The following is a 22119-nucleotide window of genomic DNA, read 5'->3' as shown; positions in this document are numbered from 1 at the left end:
AAAAACGCTGTATAACAAAAAGACTTTAGTTTTCTCTTATGAGAAGCATGCAGGTAAAAAAAAAAAAAAATATATCAAAATTAACTACAGAATTCAAAATTAACTACAGAATTCAGAAAATGCCACCTAGCAGAAGCTTTCAATTATACAGTATTATTTATTATATAATCAAAAGACAATTTTCCCAATTTTTTAACCACAATTTCTGAAGGACAGATCCCAAAGCCAACTCTGATCCCTAGTGGAAAAAATATACATGTTCTCCCTTCCTCCTAAGTATACTTTAACCTCTACTGAGAAAATAATACCTTTAAGTTTTGAAAAGTAAGAAGAATGTCTGCTGAAGAATTAGAGAAGTTTAGAAAACAAACTTAGATTCCTATCAATTAAAAATGTCCAGAAAGACCTAAGAGGAGAATGGTAGAAAAAATTGGAAGAATATCTTTGAATTAAAAAGGAAACCACCTCACTCCTGTTATCTTAAGGCATCTATTACTGCTGAAGTTACTCTGATGGGATAATAGTTTTCCAAAGGCACAGCTGGTCTGCTCCAAACCCTGTCATGATAAGCAAGATCTGCAGGCTTAAAGCTCATGTACAATTTGAAGTATGTTTACTGCATGTGAAGAAAGAAATATAGGAAGTGCCAAGTAGTGACAATAGCAACCTTGTGCACTGATGACAACGCAAGTGTAAAGCTAGTTATTTCACAAGGTATTTATCACACTTACTGTCCTGGTGAAGAATAACACATGCAAGAGCAACCTGGTTCACACTACCTAGCAAAATATAGACTTAAAAAAAATAACATTTGTTTAGAAAGTCCCATTAGTGTTGTTTAGATGTAAAACAAAATTCATATCTAGCTTTTGTAGGACCTGGAGTGATTGAACAAACAAGGGAATGTATGCAACTGCGTTCTGATCCATGCACATATAAGAGAAGCTCCCACTTTGCTGTGTGTTGCTTTTGAATTAATCACTAGCCTTTAATATTGTGTCACAGTAACCATCATAAAGTCTCAGAGATGGAGTTGAGTCCAACAAACAGCAAAGCACTTTTTCCACACCGGAATTAATACAATGGAAGAGAAATCAGTGCAAGGGCTTATAAATACAAATACACCCATGTACAGACACCCACATATGACAACGACCAACTACCTCGGAAACAAAGAGACACTCTTGACCTCCCACTGTCCCCCAGAAGCCCTGCCAGTGTAACCCCAGAGCAGGCAGGCAGGCAGCAGGCCGCGACGGAACAAGTTGCTCTTACCACGAAGAGCTCTTACCATGTCCCTCAGGTCTAAGGGAACATGGCAGGGACGGGGCAAAATCACTTTCCGCGCTTACGTGCATACACATGTGTGCATATACATGCACCCGCACCCCGCGGAGAACCGTTCGGGCCCTGCTTCCCGTGGCGACTGCCTAGACCAGCCCGTTGCTACGGGAGACGGGCCCCCGAGCGATTACCACCTCCCCTCCCCGAGGCGGCGCCCCCAGTACCACGCACTCCCCCATCACCTCGCCACGCCACTCGGAAGGTTCCATAGGCGCACGCCCGGCCGATCGCCGCCACCGCAGCCGCCATACTGGCCCCCTCCCCCGCTCACGGCCACCGTACTTAGCTAACTCGCGTACTGCCTGATGAGAAAGCGAAGGCAGCGAGAGACCCGCTGAGGGCAAAACTAGGGCAAAGCGGCGAAAACTTATGGCTGACACTCCGATGAAACCTTGCTGAAACGCTCCCCCTGCCCCGGCCCTTTCCCGCGAGCAGCTACACAGTTAACGGTACAACAACAGGCAGACACCGGACAGACCCGCAGCAAACACCCCTCGCAGGACCCCAACGGTCGCCGAGGCCTTGCCCGAAGTCGGCGTGAGACTGGTCCCCACCCAGGGGCGGGGCCAGGCGGCGGTGACGGCCCTCGGCGTCGGAGCGGCAGGTAGGCGCGTGCTGCGCCCTGGCGGCCTTCTGCCGCCTGGGCCGGGCCGGGCCTTAGGCATAAGGGAGTCGAAGTAAATAGCCATCCGCTGGTACCTCAGCGTTTCCTGCCCTCGCAACCGCCGCTGCGGCAGCCGTGGGGATGGGCTACGGGTGCAGCTGAGGGTCACCGGTGCGGTGCGGTGCTGCGCTGCGCTGGGTTTGGTGTTGGTGCTCGTATGAACACTAGGGCGGCAGCTCTGACTTTCCTAGGAGTTGTGATCTCTTTCCCGGTGGTTCCGTTCGCCTTTCACGCACCTGAGGCGCAGTGGGCTGTGCAGTGCTCTTGGTGGATGGATGCTCAGTTAGATGAGGTGTCTCCTCACAGACAGCTTTTTTCTGGTGGCTCTGCATTGCTGGTCAGAGTGGCAGCCATGGTGTGCTTGCTGTTCCGTGGGTGCTGGGGCCCATTTGATCCAAGGGGGCAGGTGAGCTCCAGCAGAAGCTGTTTCCTGCACAGATGAACTTTGCCCGTGGCTTAGAAGGCTCCCCTGTGCCTGACAATAATGCTGTCAAACACAGCTTGCAGTTTCCCCACAGCTCTGTTAGTCCCCTGAACTGCAGCAGCTTAAGCACCAAATGTGCTTTAGCAACTGCTTAAGATCCTGAACTAACTCATACAGCAAGTGTAACAACAAGACCTGGCAGTTCAGCATGCTGCGGACACCTTATACCCTTTGGTGTACCCTTAGGGTGGGAATCCTCCTGCATGGTGCACTGTGGCTATGAAGCATTATTACACCAAGAATGAAAAGGCAAAATGCTAGGGGATGAATTCTTGCTTTTTCAGAACAGTTTTTTGGGCAGGGAAAACTTTGCTGGAAATGATTCACAGCAACTTTTTCCCCTGTTATTTTTCTCCCTCCTGTGCAGCAAAGCCAGTGGAGTTATTGGTCTGACTGCCCTCTTCTGCAGTACAGGCATTTTCATATACTGCATTACCATTCTTCTTCCTGATGTACTAGTTCCAGTATTAAAGACTAAAGTGATAACGAATAGCTTAATTTGCATTAGTGAGCAGAAGCACACAACCTGCAATGTGTTCAGTATTTGTCATACATTCAACATGTAATACAATGATTGCTTTGTACCTTATGGAACAAAAATATGCTGAGAAGCTGTAAAGAAGAATTTCCTGTAGTGTGCTGACAGACCAACTGCTGGCAGAAAAGTGATATGAGACATAATCTTTTAAACAGGATTTTTATCTTATCTTCAGGCACTTTAAACATGCCCATTCTCACAGCATTAAGATACCACATATTTCAGGATGTAACCCTGACAGTGTCACTAAGGATAAAACCAATTAGCCTCTTATAAATTCCTGCAGATATGTTTGCTGCAGTATTTATTTCTAGTTCTTCCTTTTGGAAGTAATTGTGTCACATGGAGAATTAAATTCTTTTTTTTTATTTATGCACTGGGTGATCTAATGGAAATGCCACTTTCTGCGCATCATTTACTGGAGAGAAAAAAATTGCCCTGTACAAATTTGTTACACAGAAAAAAATTTGCAGCCAGTGAAATGACTGTTTAGCAACTGTACCTTGTCACACTGGTGCAGCTGGTCAATGCCAGCAATGTAGGAGTGAGTGTGTTTTGTCTTCTGTCAATGGGAATTGGTTTATGCACTAGCCAGTCTCTCAGTATGGTGTACAGACTATAAAAGATGGAGAAAAAGTTAAAAAAAAAAAAAAGTCCTGAAAGCCAGTTCCTGGAGTTCACTACTGGTCATTCAGCTTCAAGATCCAACTCAAAAAGGACAGATTTCCTCCTTTGTGAGAATTGTTTATTACAATTATTTTTCTCTCCCCCCCCAAAAAAAAAAAGAAAATGGACCCACATTTTGAGAAGAGACTTCCCAAAAGGCTGCATTATCTTGGAGCAAAACCTTCCAAGTCTGAAAAGGTAACAAAGTTCTGAATTGCCTCAGAATGGTTTTGGGGGTTGGAGGCCTGGGGGTTTCACTTAGACCCTCTTAAAAAAATCTGGTTCCATTAGCTCTGAACTATTATTATCTTACCTGGTTGAACCCAGAGTTCTCTCCCTAGAGCTGGAAATAGCATGCTAAGTCTACCCATGTGCCTTGAGCTCCACAGAGACCCAAGTAGCCTGCAAAAGTCTGGGGCCTCGGACAAGCACCTAGTGCTAGTGCTTGGTTGCTGTGCAAGAAGCTGGTGGGGTTGATGCTGTGAGAAGCTAGAGAGAAAGCAGATGGCCTGAGCCGCTGGAAGCATCTGGTTAGTGCCAGCGTGGTGCTGTCGTGGCAGGCAGGAAAGGATGTACATGTGGTGGGGAAATGGAACCAGAAGGGTAATCAGCCCAGAAGGGGGAATAGCTGATTGTTAAAACACCATTGTGCAGCCACCATTCTCCCTGTGGTGAGAAGCTGAGGTGGAAAAAGCCCCATTCCACAGGTATCCATCAGGCAGCCTGGCACTTCTGGCATCCCACTGCACTCCTGTGAGACACATATCTGGTCTGTCCAGCACTGGAATACTTTCAGCAAAGTGACGTTACCAGCTATCTCTTCGCTGTCTCAGGATAGAGAAAAATCCCATCATATCTGATAACCTACCAGAACTGAAAACAATTACAGTAAACCTACTGTTTGGGCATGCTATCACTTACATTTTAGAGCAAACCTTATTTGCTCCTGTTTTTTCATCAGTGATAACTTTTACTTGGCAGTAAAATAGATTTGAACCAATATTAATCATTGATGTGTGAACAGTGCTGTCACTGGGAGGGACAGCAACGCCACCTGATAATGGACCATTCAAAGGTAGGCTGCCTGCTCCAATGAAGGGTGAATAGTACACTCTGACACCAGCAGACAAAAATTTCAGAGGAGATGTGATTTTGGTTAGGGTTTTCCTATCTTTGAATAGTAGCAGTGTCAATCTAGCTCATTTGTTTCAGCAAGACTGATAATTTTTAACAACTGATAGCATAAACACTATTTTTTTGCCTGGTTCATTGTGTGTAAATCTCTGTTGTTTGAAGTTATCCCCAAGGTAGGCTTTCCCATTGTAAAAGCAATATGTCAACTAAATGCATTACACTGCTTTGGCTTCTCCTTGGTGGGACCTTCGGATGTGCAAGAAGAAACATTTCTAAAGAGGAGGAGCTCTGAGACCTAGTGGAGTCAGAAGGACTTGACTGACTTTGGGTGAGCTTCAGCAGGGAAGAGGCTGTTGTCTTGAACAGTTTCTGATAAACAAGTTTCCAAAATAACAGAAATGGCTGTTTGGCATAGGCACTCCACTGTACCAAGGAAAATCAGCCAGACCTTGCTCCCAGGGCTCAAGGTGAGGTGAGATAGCACAGGCAGTTGTGGGTGACCTTATAATGTGACATACTCAGCAGTATTTAGCTGTTTAGCAACTAATGCTAGGAAATGCATTTTTAAAAAGGAGTAGGAAGGTCCTCCAGGTGCGATGGGAACAGCTGTGTGCCAGAGAACGGTAATCTCCTCCCAGGTAGAGGAGATATTTTGTATCCTTCTTCCCTGCCTGGGCCACTGGGTAGCAATGAACCAGAGAGCTTTCAGCCCAGATGCCCACCTTGATCCCAGGCCTTGGTGGCACATGGAAGGGGCCCCATCCCCAGCTTCCTTGCTAAACGCCAAATCAGCCTTACTCTGCAAACACAATAGCCAGTTGAGGGTTGCCAGGAGAAAATATAATGCATTCTCCATGGAAACCTGCACTTTAAGGGTTTGCTTCTGTACATGTTGGGGACTGACAAGCACTGTCAAGGATCCTGTTTCACGAAGGTGTCATTAAAGATGCCAGACCAAGGCCATCAGCAGTATCCATGAGGGCATACCTGCCAGATTGCTGCTGCCTTTTAGTACCAGACTGTTTTTAGGGTTTCTGCCAAAACTTTGTTTCTCCTCAGCCAGTCAGGAGTAACTGTGGCACACCATCTCCCCAGTGGTCACTCCTTTGCTCTGTGCCAGCAAAATCGGTTATTCCCTTCGCAGATGCTACCCTTCTGCTCCTGCCTGCAGTTTGTGTAGTGCTTCGTTTCCTCCTCTTCTGTGCCGGTCTGTGGAGGCTCCCATGCTGTAAAACTCCAGTATCGCCACAGAAGTGTATCTCTGGGGCCAAAGACCAGCTGCCAAGGAGAGTGGCAAAGACAATACGGCTCTGCTGATCTAGAGATACTGCACAGCTGCTGAAACCAGACAGCTTTCAGTAATTTGAAATCTTCAGTGGGTGTTTAATACAATTGCTCACTGAATTGTAGTCAGAAACATTCCTGGCCCGGTCAGTACACTCTCTCTGCCTCTCCCCCTCTTTTTTTAGTCCATTGGTCTCACACTTGGCTGATGACTTGTTTTCTTCAACACTTCTGGGTGCTTGACTTTTCATACTATTTGGGCATAAGCATCAGTTTTATGGAGGAGGTGACACATGAATCCCAGGTGTCCATATTATCAGGGATATGCATGACAGAGTTGTAGCAGCTGTAGTGATGCTGCATCTAACAACACTGTGTGATGTGGCACCAGGTGAAACCCTTGTTTCTTCCCGATACAAAATCATACCAACATAAGTATTTAGAGCAATTGCTGCTTGCTCTGCCTGGTTACTCTTCCACTTTTGATACGTAGGTGATCAGCACAGGCCTTGCAACTGCTGGTCGTGCTCAGAGTCAAGCAGGGAAATGAGCAGGTGCACTGGCTATTCATAACAGTTAACATGAAATTGCACAGCAGTATTGCTAATGAAGCCAAAAGAAAGGTCATAAACACACTTGAGTTCTGAAGGTGCCTGGGTATTTCTGCCATAGCTGTTAGGAGTCTTTCAGCAATGACATTCCTTGGTATTTAATTGTTTTGAGATGGCATCTGTGAGTCCCAAAAGCCACTGGCAGGCTCTTAGCAAAGCAATGTGAAACCAGCATGTAGCTGATTGGAAAGGTTAATGTGACTACTGCCATCATTTCTCTAGTGTTGCTGAGGTGCAGTGTTACAAGCTACACATCAATAACATGCCAAAGTGAAAGCTGGAAGTAGATTGAATCTTTCCTGTGGCCAGGTCCATTAAGGTATACTGAGTTCCAGGCAGGACAGAAGATAATTTACATGCCTCTTGAAATAGATGGCTACTGCCAGGCACCTGCTTTGAAGGCTGTGCAATGGGAAAAGCAGTCAATCAGTTATACAGACCAATAACCATATATGTAAAGCAGGGTCTGGCAGGCCCAGAAGGCTGCTCAAAGATACCTCTTAGCCAGGGTAACATTCATCTGACAGTACTGCTCAATCTCTTAAAGAAATACACATTTCTACTGAGATCTAAATATTATTGCCACCTGGCATCAAATGCATCATAGCTGATTTCTGTATGGCAGCAGCCAGAGATACAGGAGTAGTAAACAAAGCAACTGTTCACCTTTTCACATTATCTATGTGTTCTTCTTCCATTACTGGCAGTAACAAACCATGCTCCACCTGTCTCACATGGATCATTTGCTAAGCAGAAGGCTGCTGTCTCAAAAAAACAGCTGCTAGCACTCAGGTGCACAGTGGCACAGCTCTGAAGAGCTTCTGCTGGACTCCGTGGTTGGGGGACATGGACACTTGCTCTGGCAGGGTTAGTACAGTGACTGCACACTTGACCAGTCCAGGGTCTTAGTACAAATCCATCATCACTATTGTGCTGGCATGAGCAGACTCCAAGAGCAGGAACTCGCAGGGGTCTGTCACACCAGACTTCACTACAGGTGTTCAACACTTGACTTCCCAGAGAGCTGATGTGAAATAGAGGGTGCAGTGAGAAATCATATGGGAACAGCAGCTGCAGTTAAGCTGGACATTTGCATCTGCTGACCTCCTCTTGCAAAGACTGTCTTGCTAGGGCCACTGTCACAGGGTGGCAGGAAATGAAATAAAGCTGCAAGCTCTTGTTTGCATGCTCAGATCCCTGCCTCTATCTGGCACATGAGTATAAACAACAAAGAACAGAACAGGCAACTTAGATACTAGTCATCCTGAAAGATACCAATTATGCCAAAGGAAGGCAGAAATTCTGTACAGGACAAAGGCATTTACTACCAGCACTAAATCTACAGGGTCTAAATTGGAATAGCTCCTTTGACTATTTGGGGTCTTTGTTTTTCTTTATTTAGAAACACTGTACTTAAAGAGGTAAGACCAAGTAATGCAGTGTTTGTCATTGAGTCACCCCATACACATCTTTTATTGATATGGTTTAATGATGCATGTCAGACCAACAGATGATTGATTTACCTGCAGTATCTCAATTTTTGCAATGACTCCAAGACCCTCAGGACAGCTCTCTGTTGCATAGGCTTAGGTTGTTAAATAACCTTTAGCAGTCAGTGCTAGGAACACAGGTGACACTGCCAGCATGAAGAGTTCTCACCCAGCCTGCACTTAGTGTCTTGATTTTGCCTCTTTCCTGTGCTGGTGTCAAGGATGCATTATGAGCTGGGGAACTTACTGACACAAAAATCATAATCTGTTGGGCTGCTCTCCGGGGCTGTCCCGCTACCTGGCAGCCAAGCATCTTATGTTCAGTTGCTTCCTATCTACACAACTTGTCTGAGCAACACCCAGCTCGACGTATATGCCAAAGGCTCGTTCATGACATAGCAAATGTAGTGAAGAACCAATCAAAAAGTCAGCTCTTGTGTCAGCTGCCCCCAATAGTAGCACAAAATTAAGAGGCTGGAGTGCTAAGAGCTGGTAGTGGAGGACTACTCTCACAGCAACGAGAGCCAGCCTGTCTTGTCTTTCTGAGGATGACCCCAGTGTCATCCCAGAAGCCACTCGGTCTGAAAAAATCAGTCCTAATAAATGACATGTTGCCAGGGATGGGGACATCTCTAGGGAATGTCAAGAATCCAAAGGACACATTATGAGTAACAGACACTAGAAGTTATGGTTCAGAAAATAGATGCTTTCAGGCACAAAATAAATATTCGTTTTGCTTGAGAGAACTTTTAAAAAATTAAAACATACTGTCATCTCCTCTTTAAGATGTATTTCTAGAGAAAAGAGGTGATGAGATTTTCTTTCTTCCCTCCCTGACATGTCAGAGATTGAGGAAATTTAATGCAACACTCAAAAAATAAAAATAAAAAAACCTCCCGTGTCTGCAGGTCATATGAACTGGTGGAGGTGATCTGGGCTTGGGCAGCTGAGCTGCCAGGGTCTAAAATGCAGAACAAACAGAATAGATTTGAGACTGATCTGTACTCTCTGCCTCACACATCCCAGCATCTGGAGGGGAATCTCAGACCCTTCTCTCTTGGGCGTGGTAAGTAAGCATGATCACGCTGTAAAAGAGGATGTGAAAAGCCACCCTGCCAGCGCCGACTTCAGCACCTCCAACTCTCTGCAGAGCAGGCAAAAAACCTTTCTGTTCCCTGCTCCCAAGGAAAGTGCTAACAGCAACAGCAGCTGTTTGGGTGCCTCTGGGACTCGGCTCCCCACCAAAGTGCCGCTCATTCTCAGGGACTTAATAGGGCCTGTGTTATATAATTTCTTCATCAATGACATAGACAGTGAGATCAAGTGCACTGTCAGCAAGTTTGCAGACACCACCAAGCTGAATGGTGCAGTTGACATGCCTGACAGACAGGATGCCATCCAGAGGGATCTGGACAAGCTCGATAAGTGGGCCCATGTGAACCTCATGAGGTTCAACAAGGCCAAGCACAAGGTGCTGCACCTGGCTTGAGGCAACCACTGGTATCAGTACAGGTTGGCGGATGAAGGGATTGAGAGCAGCCCTGAGGAGAAGGACTTGGTGTGTTGGTAGATAAAAAGCTCAACAGGAGCTGGCAATGTGTGCTTGCTCCCCAGAAAGACAAACATCCTGGGCTGCATCAAAAGAAGCGTGTCCAGCAGGTTAAGGGAGGTGACCCTGCCCCTCTACTCCACTCTGGTGAGACCCCACCTGGAGTACTGCATCCAGCTCTGGGGTCCTCAGTACAAGAAAGACATGGAGCTGTTCGAGCAAGTCCAGAGGAGAGCCATGAAGATGATCAGATCCTATGAAGACAGGCTGAGAGAGTTGAGGTTGTTCAGTCTGGAGAGGAAAAGGCTCCGGGGAGACCTTATAGCAGCCTTCCAGTACTTAAAGGGGGCTTATAAGAAAGATGGGGACAAACTTTTTAGTAGGGCCTGGAATGACAGGACAAGAGGTAATGGTTTTAAAGTAAAAGAGGGTAGATTTAAACTAGATATAAGGAAGAAATGTTTTACAGTGAGGGTGGTGAAACACTGGATCAGGTTGCCCAGAGAGGTTGTAGATGCCCCATCCCTGGAAACATTCAAGGTCAGGTTGGATGGGGCTCTGAGCCTGATCTAGTTGAAGATGTCCCTGCTCACTGCAGGAGTGTTGGACTAGATGACCTTTAAAGGTCCCTTCCAACCCAAACTATTCTATAATTCTATGATCTTTATTGCCATAATCATTCAGTGTGTTATATTATGAGAAAGATAAGAGAAGGTGCTTCATCAAACTTAAGAAGACTTGTGGTTGACTGAGGAAGCTGTGATTATTCTCCTCAAGCTACAGCTCACTCGTGAAACATTCAGGTAAAATCTGCTGCTTGAAATCTGATGGGAACCCCAGTCTGCTCCATCAGGAATTCAAAGTATAATAATGACTCACGCTCTTCATATAGAAGTGGGCAGCAATATGGTAGTAGGTTCCACATGAAACAGTCTTACCTGTTGACAGCTGAGTTACATGTACCCTGCTGCTGGTTCAGGGCAACTTGCCACTCCTGAGCCATGCTGCTTCTGCTAGGTATCATAGTTAGTGATAAGGTGCCAAAAGTTATAAATACATATTGGAAAAGCTTCACAGTGAGTGCTAGATATCCTTTTATCTATCCTTAGGTGTTCAAGTATGTTGGAAAATCTGGACTAGCAGTCTCTCTTGTCTACAAACATTGGTAAAACAAAATGAAACAAACAAAAAAAACCCCAGAAACCAAAGCAAAAGCTCCCACTGATCTGAGACATTGTGGTGCACATTGCCCATGCTCCATCTCTACCTTCAATTTAAAAATTACCTCACATGGAGCAGCATTCTTGGCTTTTGACACTGGGAGTGGTCATTCACAATGACTTCTGGGAGGGATAGTGAGAAACATTGCTTTAGTACCAATCCTTTCAGCCAATCCTTTGGATTCCTAAATCTCCACAGCCATTCTCTGAACTTGAGTGACTTCACCATGGGCTCATTCTCATCTTGTGCAGGCACTGTAGCAGTCCTGATTGGAACTGTCATAAGGTATGCATAGAGTATGCAATGAAGTGGGCTGGTATCACCACGCCATATGTACAACATTGTACATATTTCGTGTATGTGGCAGGGTTTCAGTAGGGGAGGGGCTGCAGGGGTGGCGTCTATGAGAAGACAGCAGAAGCTGCCCCCATGTCAGACAGAGCAGGTTCCAGCTGCTGGCCAAGGCTGAGCCCATCAGCGATGGTGGTCACGCCTCTGGGATAACATAGTTAAGAAAGGGTAAAAATTGCTTAGCAACAGGACCCGGTACAGAGGAGTGAGAAAATGTGAGAGGAACAACCCTGCAGACACCAAGGTCAGTGAAGAAGGAGGGGGAGGAGGTGCTCCAGGCACCGAAGCAGAGATCCCCCTCCAGCCCGTGGTGAAGACCATGGTGAGGCAGGCTGTATCCCTGCAGCCCATGGAGGTCTATGGTGGAACAGATACCCACCTGCAGCTTGTGGCAGACCCCATGCCAGAGTGGGTGGATGTGCCCTGAAGGAAGCTGTGACCCTGTGGAGAGCCCACACTGAAGCAGGCTTCTGGCAGGTCTGCACCCCGTGGAAGGGACCCACATTGGAGCAGTTCATGAAGAACTGCAGCCCATGGGAAGAACTCATGTTGGAGAAGGTCATGAAGGACTGGATCCCATGGGTTACCCACTGGAGCTGGGGACCTCATGCTGGAGCAGGGGAAAAGCATGAGGAGGAAGGAGCAGCAAAGTGTTATGAACTGACCACAACCCCCATTCCCCATCCCCTTGCACTGCTTGGGGAGGAGGTAGAGAAGTTGGGAGTGAAGTTGAGGCCGGGAAGAAGGGAGGGGTGGGAGGAAGGTGTTTTTAGATTTGTTCTTATTTCTAATTATCCTACTCTGTTATTAATTGGCAATAAATTGAATTAATTTCCCCAAGTTGAGTCTGTTTTGCCTGTGATGGTAGTTGTAAGTGATGTCCCTGTCCTTATCTCGACCCATAAGGTTTTCATTGTATTTTTCTCTCCCTGTTCTGCTGAGGAAGGGGAGTGATAGAGCAGCTTGGTGGGCACCCGGTTACCAGCCAAGATCAACCACAGGACCATTCAGCAGGGCTAGATGCAGCCTGGGACATGTGGCTAGGAAGTACTTCCAACTCATAGCCCAGGTGTGCACCAGGTGCACTGACATCTCCACATTCAAACAGCCATGGATGAGAGCTGACAAAAAGCCTGGCAGCTGGCTCTGAGAGAGAAGGCTGGTGAGAATGGAGTCCCATGAGGCACCTATCTCTGCAATGAAATGGACTGGGGAAGATTCACGGTAGGGCCAGAAAGCGGCAACATTTCTAACAGTCTGCTGATGTGTTCCTCCTTCTTTTTATTGCTCCCTATTTAGCTGTGTTTTCCACTTTATCTCTCTAATGCTGGTTTACCCACACCATGAGGTAGTACCCCTGAAGGGACCGCGGCTGATGCTGTCATGTGTTTTCAGGGGCTGGGGCCTCTAGGCAATTGGAGACTGAGTGGAAATCAGTGGAACAACTTTGCGGACACATCCTGTCAAGATTTGATCTAAGCAACTGTACAAAAATTGAGAACTAGTATCTTCACATGCATAATACATGCTTTGATTTTCTGCTTGCTTGACATCCTTCTAAAGAAGCTGTTGAAATATTCCATCAACAAAAGAAGATTTCAGCAGCACCCTAGGATAGCACACTTAAGGAGAAGAAAGCAAAGCATGCGAGACACTAAATTTTCCTGAAATCAAGTTCTTTTCTGTTCAAAGTTCATGTGACAGATTGTGACCTATGAACAGTCCAACCCACTGATAAGGACACGAAGGCCAAGGTGATGTCTGGTCTAGTTGTGGACAATGCTGTCCAGGCAGCTGAACTAATGACGGCAGCTTCTCCTAATGGCACAGCTGGAAGTATGTCCGCAACAAGACATCACTGAGGTCAATGCTCTCTTTCCAAAAAGGAGCCAAACTACAAGGCAAAAACTTTATATTTGTACTGGGCTTTGGGTTAAAAAAAGAGGTTTTGGAAGCCCAAAGAAGAGGAGTTACAGTCTCCTAAGAAACAGGTTTAATTTCCATGTTGAGAAATTTCACTGGAACTCCAACTTCAGTTAAAGTAATACTTTTTTTGCAGTGTCTATAGCCAGTAATAAAATAACTATTTACAGTAAGTTTTCCCTGCCCCCCTCCCCCTACCCCAAGTAAAGCAATGCAATTTAAATTATGTACAGTGAATCATTTAAAAAATACTGCATAAAAAGTTGCTTGAGCATTTGTAAATAAATGAAAGAGATGTTTTTTAACAGTATGTTTGGAATGCCCTGCTCCAGAACGCTACCCATGGATTGGTATTAGCACAGAGGGCCAAATCATTCAGTGATGGGGAATGGCATAGCCCCATTAACCCCATAGAGTACATTGACCACACTGCTTCACCTCCCTCCTCCTGCCTTAGGAAAACCCTGTCTGGTTTGCCCAACAAAGAATACTTCAGCCTCAGAGGGAAAAACTCAAAGTTACTAATAACCAAATCAAGTACAATATATCAAGTCCATCGTCTGCAGTCAATGCAGGTCTTTGCAACCACTCAGGGTGTGCAAATGCCTCCATTTTACAAGGGAAGAAATGGTAGAGAGGCGTAAGTGCCCATGGATTCCCCTGGAGTAGTTCAAGACCATTAACCAGAGCTAACATTTTGGGAGCTTCAGGGATTGAAGTGCGGGATTAACCCTGGCAAGAAAATAGGACAGATGGCCTATGGTGTGACTATTTGTCAGTTAGCAAAGAATAGAGGTCTTCCTTGATGAAGGCACATCGTGTCCTCAAGCATGCTATTTCCAAGCAATAGCAAATCTGTGCAGAGATTTTTGTTCAGTCTCTTATCTTCAGGTCATTTGAAAAGATTCCCAGAAGAAACAACCACCATGGAAAAAAGTCCTAGTCATTGCGTGGTCATGCTCAAGAAGTGATCAGGGAGTTTTGTTCTCTTTTTTTGGACGGCCATTGTGAAAATGTTATTATATATATCCTGTGTTGGTTTTGCGTGGCAAAGTTTTGGTAGCGGGGGGGGCTACAGGGGTGGCTTCTGTGAGAAGCTGCTAGAAGCTACCCCTGTGTCTGACAGAGCCAATGCCAGCCAGCTCCAAGACGGACCCGCCGCTGGCCAAGGCCAAGCCAATCAGCGCCTCTGTGATAACATATTTAAGAAGGAAAAAAAACAGCACTTTTGCAGCCAGAGAGAGGAGTGAGAAGATGTAAGAACATCTGCAGACACCAAGGTCAGTGCAGAAGGAGGGGGAGGAGGTGCTCCAGGCGCCGGAGCAAGATTCCCCTGCAGCCCGTGGTGAAGACCATGGTGAAGCAGGCTGTCCCCCTGCAGCCCATGGAGGAAGGATGAGGGGGTGTAGAGATTCCACCTGCAGCCTGTGGAGGACCCCACGCCGGAGCAGGTGGAGGCACCTGAAGGAGGCTGTGACCCCGTGGGAAGCCCACGCTGGAGCAAGTTCCTGGCAGGACCTGTGGCCCCATGGAGAGAGGAGCCCACGCCAGAGCAGGTTTGCTGACAGGACTTGTGACCCCATGGGGGACCCACGCTGGAGCAGTTTGCTCCTGAAGGTCTGCACCCCGTGGAGGAGACTCACGTTGGAGAAGGTTGTGAAGGACTGTCTCCCGTGAGAGGGACCCCACGCTGGAGCAGGGGAACGATGAGAGGAGTCCTCCCCCTGAGGATGAAGAAGCGGCAGAAACACCGTGTGATGACCTGACCGTAACCCCCCCTCCCCGTCCCCCTGTGCCGCTGAGGGGGGCGGAGGTTGAAGCCGGGAGTGAAGTTGAGCCCGGGAAGATGGGAGGGGTGGGGGGAGGTGTTTTAAGATTCGGTTTTATTTCTCATTCCTCTACTCTGTTTTGCTTAGTAATATATAAGATGAATTTCCTCTCTAAGTTCGGTCTGTTTTGCTCGTGATGATAATTAGTGAATGACCTCTCCCTGTCCTTATCTCGACCTGTAAGTTTTTTTTGGTTATACTTTTTCTCCCCTGTCTAGAGAAGGAGGGGAGTGATAGACCAGCTCTGGTGGGCACCTGGCCCTCAGCCAGGGTCAACCCACCACGATATCCTTGCAAGGGTATGAAGCTGAACATTTGATTTCAGAAACTAGCAATTCCTTGCCAAAGGAAATGAACTGAGGGCTTTTTGCTTTTGGGAAGCCAAGAGCAAAAGCTGGGGTTTTATTTTATTTTTTCATTTGCCTGATAAGTTGTCTTCAGTGTGTGAATGAAAGGAACCAGGTGCCCCAACCTTATTGACCAACAGTAAAAAACATATATCAAAAATTGTTTTGAGAATATTCCCCTGCTTTCTATGAATGAGACAGTCCCAGACATCCATTGCAGCACAGAAAATTACAACCCAAAAATATGTTAATGCTAGAGACTTAAAATCTTAAAGATTCAAAAGGTTACTTAAATATATTGCTAACTTCAAACCCAGTGAACCTTCTGGTATATCACCAGGAGTGAAATAAAAAAAAAAGAAAAGAATACTGCTGAGAAGTTAAACCATTGTTGTATTTAAATTTATCCTGAAGAGAATGCATTTTTTAAGGCTGGTTTAATCATCAGACCAGCCAGGAACAACAAAGGAGTAGAAAAATGAGTTATCCATGCTGTTAGCAAAACCCTGCTCCAGACATTATGAGAATAGCAGATGTTGACCCTTAACAAGTTCAGAAGAAGTTCTTGAACCATAGGCCTCCCATGCAGAACAGGCAAAGCATTTGAAATGTTGGTGAAAGCCCAGAAAAACATGGGGAACGCCATGACCTGGTAGAGATGAGCAGTGCAAACATCACAAGGAAAACAGACCATCCCACTCCCCTCCTAAAACCATTTGAGCTAGCTGATGAAATGGAGACTGTTGCCACAGGAAGCAACTGGAGCCAGACTCAGCAAAAGGTAAGGGCATCTCTGTGGACTCATGAGGATCTCGGACATTGTACCTCATGATGCCATTTTGAAAACAGCATAAAATCATAGAATCATTTTGGTTGGAAAAGACCCTTAAGATCATCAAGTCCAATCATAACGTCAGACCTTTTGCTTGAGTTTAAGCACTCCTTACTAGATGATCTCTAAGGCAGAGATGGGGCATACATCTGCCTAGTGCTGGCCTCGTATGACTCTGGAAGCACTTGGCGAGATGACTACCATATTCAGATGGGAACAGGTTCCTGCCTGAAAGCAGCAAATACTCAGTACAAGATCCTTGGCCACCTCCAGAGGTTCCTTATTTTGCCTCAGGGAGGTTTGTTTAAACTGTGTATCTCTCAGCAGCTATCTAAGATTGACTTAAATCAGCTGTTCAGGGATGTAAACGCTTCAGGGTAAGCAGGGAGTAACAGCTTTATTCAGCCTGCGTTGAAGCCCCTCCTCACGCTTGTCACTTCACCCACTCAAGGGGTGTGCAGCACAAGCTGCAGAAATGCTGCAAAGAGCTTCACTGTGCTGCCAAAGCGAAAAAATGGTTGGTCCATGCAAATGCCTGCAGTTGCCAAGCAAACTTGTTGCCTCTCATTAAAATAAAATCCAGGTCAAACCTCTTTCCCAGAATACGCTGTTGACAGCCACTAATTATTAATCTCATCCATGTTACCCCAATCTCCTCTTTGTCTCTCCATTATTTTTGCTATATCTGATAACGCCAGGTCATTCCACTCACCATCTGACCATGTGCAAAATGTTAGCGTGTCCGAGACTGGAAACTCCTCCACTGTTTCCAGATTTGCTCCTGCAGGAACCAGATCTAGTTGGACCAGCTCTGAGAGTGTTTGCTTGTGTGGGGGGAGTTGGACTAGATGGTCTCCTGAGGTCCTGGGCAAAACTGCTTTCCTTACAATTGAAATTATTCTAGTATTAGTCAAGAATGGATCTCAGTGAGCTGGCTTGCCTCCTCAGCTGTTGTTTTTGGACCTGTGGATACAAATGGATCACGGCCTACTGATCAAAATGTGATTGTCTGTAATAAAACTGATTTGACGTGTGAAGTATTTCCTCCTGCTCTGATACATGAACAATCTCCTGATCCATTCCAAAGACGGGCAAGGCAAAAATGCAGTTTGAGTGAACGTGCATTTTCTCCACCATAGTTAATAAGTTCCATTGGCTGGCATTCAGTCTACTGCATCACTAGAATCTCTCTTTTACTCACTGTCCTCATAGACCTCCTTTCTTGTTTTCTTAAACCCTGCCAATCCTAGTCATGCACACATTGTAATATCTTATTTTTATTGACTACTTTCTAAAGTCTCTGTATGACTTTTTCAAGTTTTTACGCAGTTTGTAAATTTTTTATTTTTTTTTCCCTTGATGCCTTCATAGTCCACCTAAACAGAAGGGTTTGGGCTAAAGTTTCAGTGGCCAGAGCTGCAGTACCAGTGTGCCAAACAGTATATTGTGTGATTGCGTGTGAGTACTAGTCTTTGATCATAACCAGTATGTAATGGTGTTTGATCTTAATGGTCCTGAGCCTGCACTAACTTTGTCCCAATTGCTGATACAGCTGAGAAAGAAAGTACAAAACAGCAGTGCCCTTTGCTTTTGCTCATTTTTAGTTTCTGTAACTGTACTCTCAGGGCGTTTTACTTCTGGTCTCACCAACACCTGCGGTATTTGTCTCCTGAACCAAAGGAGGTTTTTTCCCATGCATTGCATGTTAGTACTGCAGCGGCAAATTCACTCTGCCTTGGGACAGAAGGGCTGCTTACTCTGCCTAGCCTGCCAGTGCCTTCATCTTGTCCCACCACTCCCTTTGCCTAAAGGGCAGTCAGGGGCTGCACAGTCTCCACTACTGACACTCTCACAGGGAAAGGCAGGACCAAAAGCTTTATCATTGGGATGAAAGCAAGAATGCACAAATGGAAGTACTGGCTGAGAGGGTAATGAGCAGGGAACCAACTCCTGTTTCTGCTCTTGCTGTGAGTCCACCTGTAGAGGCTGTAAGACCCTCTAGAGCTCCCCATACTTCTGATTCTCATCCCACTATTTCCTTCCTATGCAGATGGTGAGTTGTGCAGCATCCAGGCACTGAAAGCCCAGGCTCAGCCAAATGGGTGGAAGGATCCAGGACATAAGGACCAAGGACCAAGATGGAGAACTTGCTGTGTTCAAATTATTATTAAATTGCACAGAACAAGAGAAATGCCTTCCCCTAAGAGTCTTGCTTTTGTGGGATCTAGGAGTTGTGAGAAATATGCCAAAGAAAAAAGCATCTCTTCTTCATTTTCTCTGCTCCTGCCTCCCTCCCCCCAAACTTGGGTGAAGTGAGTTTGAAGGTTTCCATAGTTACACTGCACCTTCCTTACATTAAACAAGAGGGAAAAATAATACCTTGGGGACTGTGCAAAAAAAAATATTATGTTTATTAATGTTCATACTATCCAGTTTGCCCACTCCATTGGCAATATTGAAATTCAGTAAGCTGTTTAGCAGAGAAAGGCTGCTAGTGATAATCTCTTGAATGCCCTGTTCATTTGTGGGTGGCAGATTTTGACTCGAGGTATTTCAAAGATGTCTCCATTAACAGCGCTTCACTGCAATTCTGGTGCTGCAAGATCCTAAAAAAACGGTCAGCATTTTTCCAGATTCCTGCTCAGCAGCACATTAAGCAATGATGTGGGACCCTCTTGTGGGATCCCATTACAGCCCATCACCAACACACAAAACACCATTTCACAATCCAGTGAGAGAAGTCTAGTAGCAAAGTTATCTTAAATGCTCAGAAGATGAGACAAGCTCCTCATCTTGTTCTGTTTTCTATTAACACTGAACATTGCAGGCTAGTCTACAGCAAACTATTTGTAAGGACAAGTAAGTTGATGCAGGAGTTTTCCATCTCCCTTACAAGCATCATACATGCTCTGTATTGGTGGAAGTGAACAAAAGAAAACTTTTTTAATTAGTCTGGGATGAGGCCAAAATATTCCAAAATAAGACTTACACCAATTCATTTTCATTCTCTGGTTACAAAGCAAGAAGCTGCTAAAAACTATTCATATTATTATACTCAATTCTCTCTTGAGTTTGGGGGGGGGTGTCCATATTAAATTTAGGGAGTATCCACATACCTTTAGGAATGTTGGACCTTGCGGTGTAATAAAGTGTTCACTCCATTTTTTCAGTGGATGCCCTATGTCATATTACTTGTGTGGTAGGTTGACCCTAGCTGGAGGCCAGGTGCCCACCAGAGCCGCTCTATCACTGCCCCTCCTCAATTGGACAGGGGAGGGAAAGTATAACAAAAGGCTCATGAGTCGAGATAAGGGTACAGAGAGATCGTTTACTAATTACCGTCATGGGCAAAACAGACTCAACTTAGAAAAAAATTAATCCCATTTATTACCAAGAAAACAGAGCAGAGCAATGAGAAATAAACCCAAATCTTAAAACACCTCCTCCCACCCCTCCCTTCTTCCTGGGCTCAACTTCACTCCCGATTTCTCTCCCTCCTCCCCCCTCCCAGCGGCAGAGGGGGACGGGGAATGGGGCTTGTAGTCAGTTCATCACACGTTGTCTCTGCAGCTCCTTCCTCCTCAGGGGGCAACTCCTCACACTCTTCCCCTGCTCCAGCCTGGACTCCTTCCCACAGGAGACAGTCCTCCACCAACTTCTCCAAAGTGAGTACATCCTACCTGCTGTAGTTCTTCACAAATTGCTCCAGCGTGGGTCCCCCACGTGGTCACAAGTCCTGTCAGCAAACCTGCTCTGGCGTGGGCTCCTCTCTCCACAGATCCACAGGTCCTGCCAGGAGCTTGCTCCAGTGTGGGCTTCCCACGGGCCACAGCCTCCTTCAGGTGCCTCCACCTGCTCCGGCGTGGGGTCCTCCATGGGCTGCAGGGGCATCTCTGCTCCCCATCATCCTCCATGGGCTGCAGGGGGACAGCCTGCCTCACCATGGTCTTCTCCATGGGCTGCAGGGGAATCTCTGCTCCGGCGCCTGGAGCACCTCCTGCCCCTCCTTCTTCACTGACCTTGGTGTCTGCAAAGTTTCTCACATCTTCTTACTCCTCTCTCTGGCTGCAAAAGCTCCTGCTCCGTGTTTTGGGTTTTTTTTTTTTTCCCTTCTTAAATACATTATCCCAGAGGCACTACCACCGTTGCTAATGGGCTTGGCTATGGCCAGCGGTGGGTCTGTCTTAGAGCCATCTGACATTGGCTCTATCAGACATAGGGGAAGCTTCTAGCAGCTTCTCGCATAAGCCACCCCTGTAGCCCCCCACTACCAAACCTTGCCATGCAAACCCAATACACTTGTTAGGAAAAACAAAATCATATCACCATTTATGAACAACAGAAGTGAAATTATGACTTTGATGCATGGTGGCTGCTATGTAGATAGCGCTGAACCCTTTTTGGTTTTTTTTACATCTAGGGCAAGGATGCAAACTCTGCATATATAGCACCTCCCAGAATCTGCTACAGACTTTCCCATGTGCTGAGCAAAGGGGTCACCTGAGATATGACTGCTCAGCGAAAACCTAGCTGCAGGAATGGCCTGGGCCCTCCCTATCCATCTTCCTTCCTGCTTCCCAGCTCACCCCCTAGTCCATGGCTCTGCGTTCTGATGGACCGTCTGCAAGCTGCTGGCCTAGCAAGAGACTATCCCAGAGCTGCCTCCTTGCAGCAGACTTGCTGCTCCCCATTGCCATAGGAGCTGCAGCACTGCATTGCTGCCCACCACCAGGACCTGCCCCGAGAGTCCTGAGGTGTCCCTGGGGTCACCCTGTCTTGGGGTGCAAAATGAATGCCATAGCTTCCCCTGGAAGAGCCACTACAATGCTCATCCAGCCAGATGCTGGCTCAGGGAGGAAGGCTGGTGCAGACCACTGCCTCAGCACACAGGAGCTCCTTTCTGGCACTGGATGACAGGATTCAGGCTGCACAAAAACCTGATATGCACTAAGCAAGACCTGCAAAGATTCCAGATTCTCTGACACCATCGCAGCCTTACAGAACAAACCTGCTCACTCATAAGGGCAGAAAACATATGGCTATGTAGCATAAGACTTTTTGACTATTGCTTTTCTTGATGGAGGTCTTGGTGATCACCTGCAGCAAGCACTGTGAGCTGGAAATTGAAGATGCATTTCCCTGTGCTGTGCCATGCATGGCATGTGATGGCTGGGCCATTGCAATTGCAGTTGCAATGCTGGGGATTGAAGAAGCTGAGCATAGCAGCAGAGCAAGGCAAAGAATGACAAACACATAACTTGAAGCTCAGGGGACCAACAGGTCCCAGGATGCCCAGTATACAGGGACCCTGGCTCAACAAAGCTCACCTGGGCCAGAGGCCATTGAACAGCAGAGAGCAGCTTTGACTCTGCCATCCAACAGCCCCAGGCAGCAAAGGCACTTGGAAGAGCCACTGTGGAACATGGGTCAACCCATAGGACTGCAAAACTACCCAAACAGCCCTTGATGAAGAGAGAAGCAGCAGCAGCATGAAGGGAGAAACTACATGGTACCTATGGACACAGGAGGAGAAACACAGAAATCCAAAAGAGGAGGGCAAAATGTGGAGAAATATCAAGATTGCTATTTGGGAGGAGTAGGATGGAGACAAGAGGGAGAAGGCTGGCAAGTCCAGTGCAGAGGTGGACAGCTGCTTTGGAGGAGGACCTGACATGCTCAGATGAAAAGCCTGTCAGGGCCATGCAGTGGCTTCACAGACTGCCCCCACCCTGGTTGGCAGTCAATCCTCACCTGCCATGCTATCAGCTAGGAGGACACTAGATTGGGATGAATGAAAACCACTTGCATGAGAAAAGCAGTATTAGTTAAAACGTCTTATCATACATTTAGTT

General features: G+C 46.4%; 1 protein-coding gene and 1 long non-coding RNA gene across 2 annotated transcripts in view; one reads left to right on the top strand and one right to left on the bottom strand.

Moving 5' to 3' along the window:
- Positions 1-1668, bottom strand: part of MRPS5 (mitochondrial ribosomal protein S5) — a 59078-nt gene extending 57410 nt beyond the window's left edge. The window contains exon 1 of the mRNA XM_075749644.1: positions 1527-1668. Coding sequence (XP_075605759.1) covers positions 1527-1593 — 67 coding nt within the window. The 5' untranslated portion in view covers positions 1594-1668. The remainder of the gene's footprint in view (positions 1-1526) is intronic.
- A 125-nt stretch (positions 1669-1793) lies between these two features.
- On the top strand, positions 1794-20734 carry LOC142601148 (uncharacterized). The gene is made up of 2 exons (XR_012834767.1): positions 1794-1948; positions 20688-20734. It is a non-coding gene; the product is annotated as an uncharacterized LOC142601148 (long non-coding RNA).
- Positions 20735-22119: the final 1385 nt, after the last annotated feature.

Source organism: Balearica regulorum, chromosome 3, assembly GCF_011004875.1.
Source record: "Balearica regulorum gibbericeps isolate bBalReg1 chromosome 3, bBalReg1.pri, whole genome shotgun sequence".
Classification (NCBI taxonomy): domain Eukaryota; kingdom Metazoa; phylum Chordata; class Aves; order Gruiformes; family Gruidae; genus Balearica; species Balearica regulorum.
Note: the sequence above shows the minus strand (reverse complement) of the source record. Positions and strands in the feature narration are given on the sequence as shown.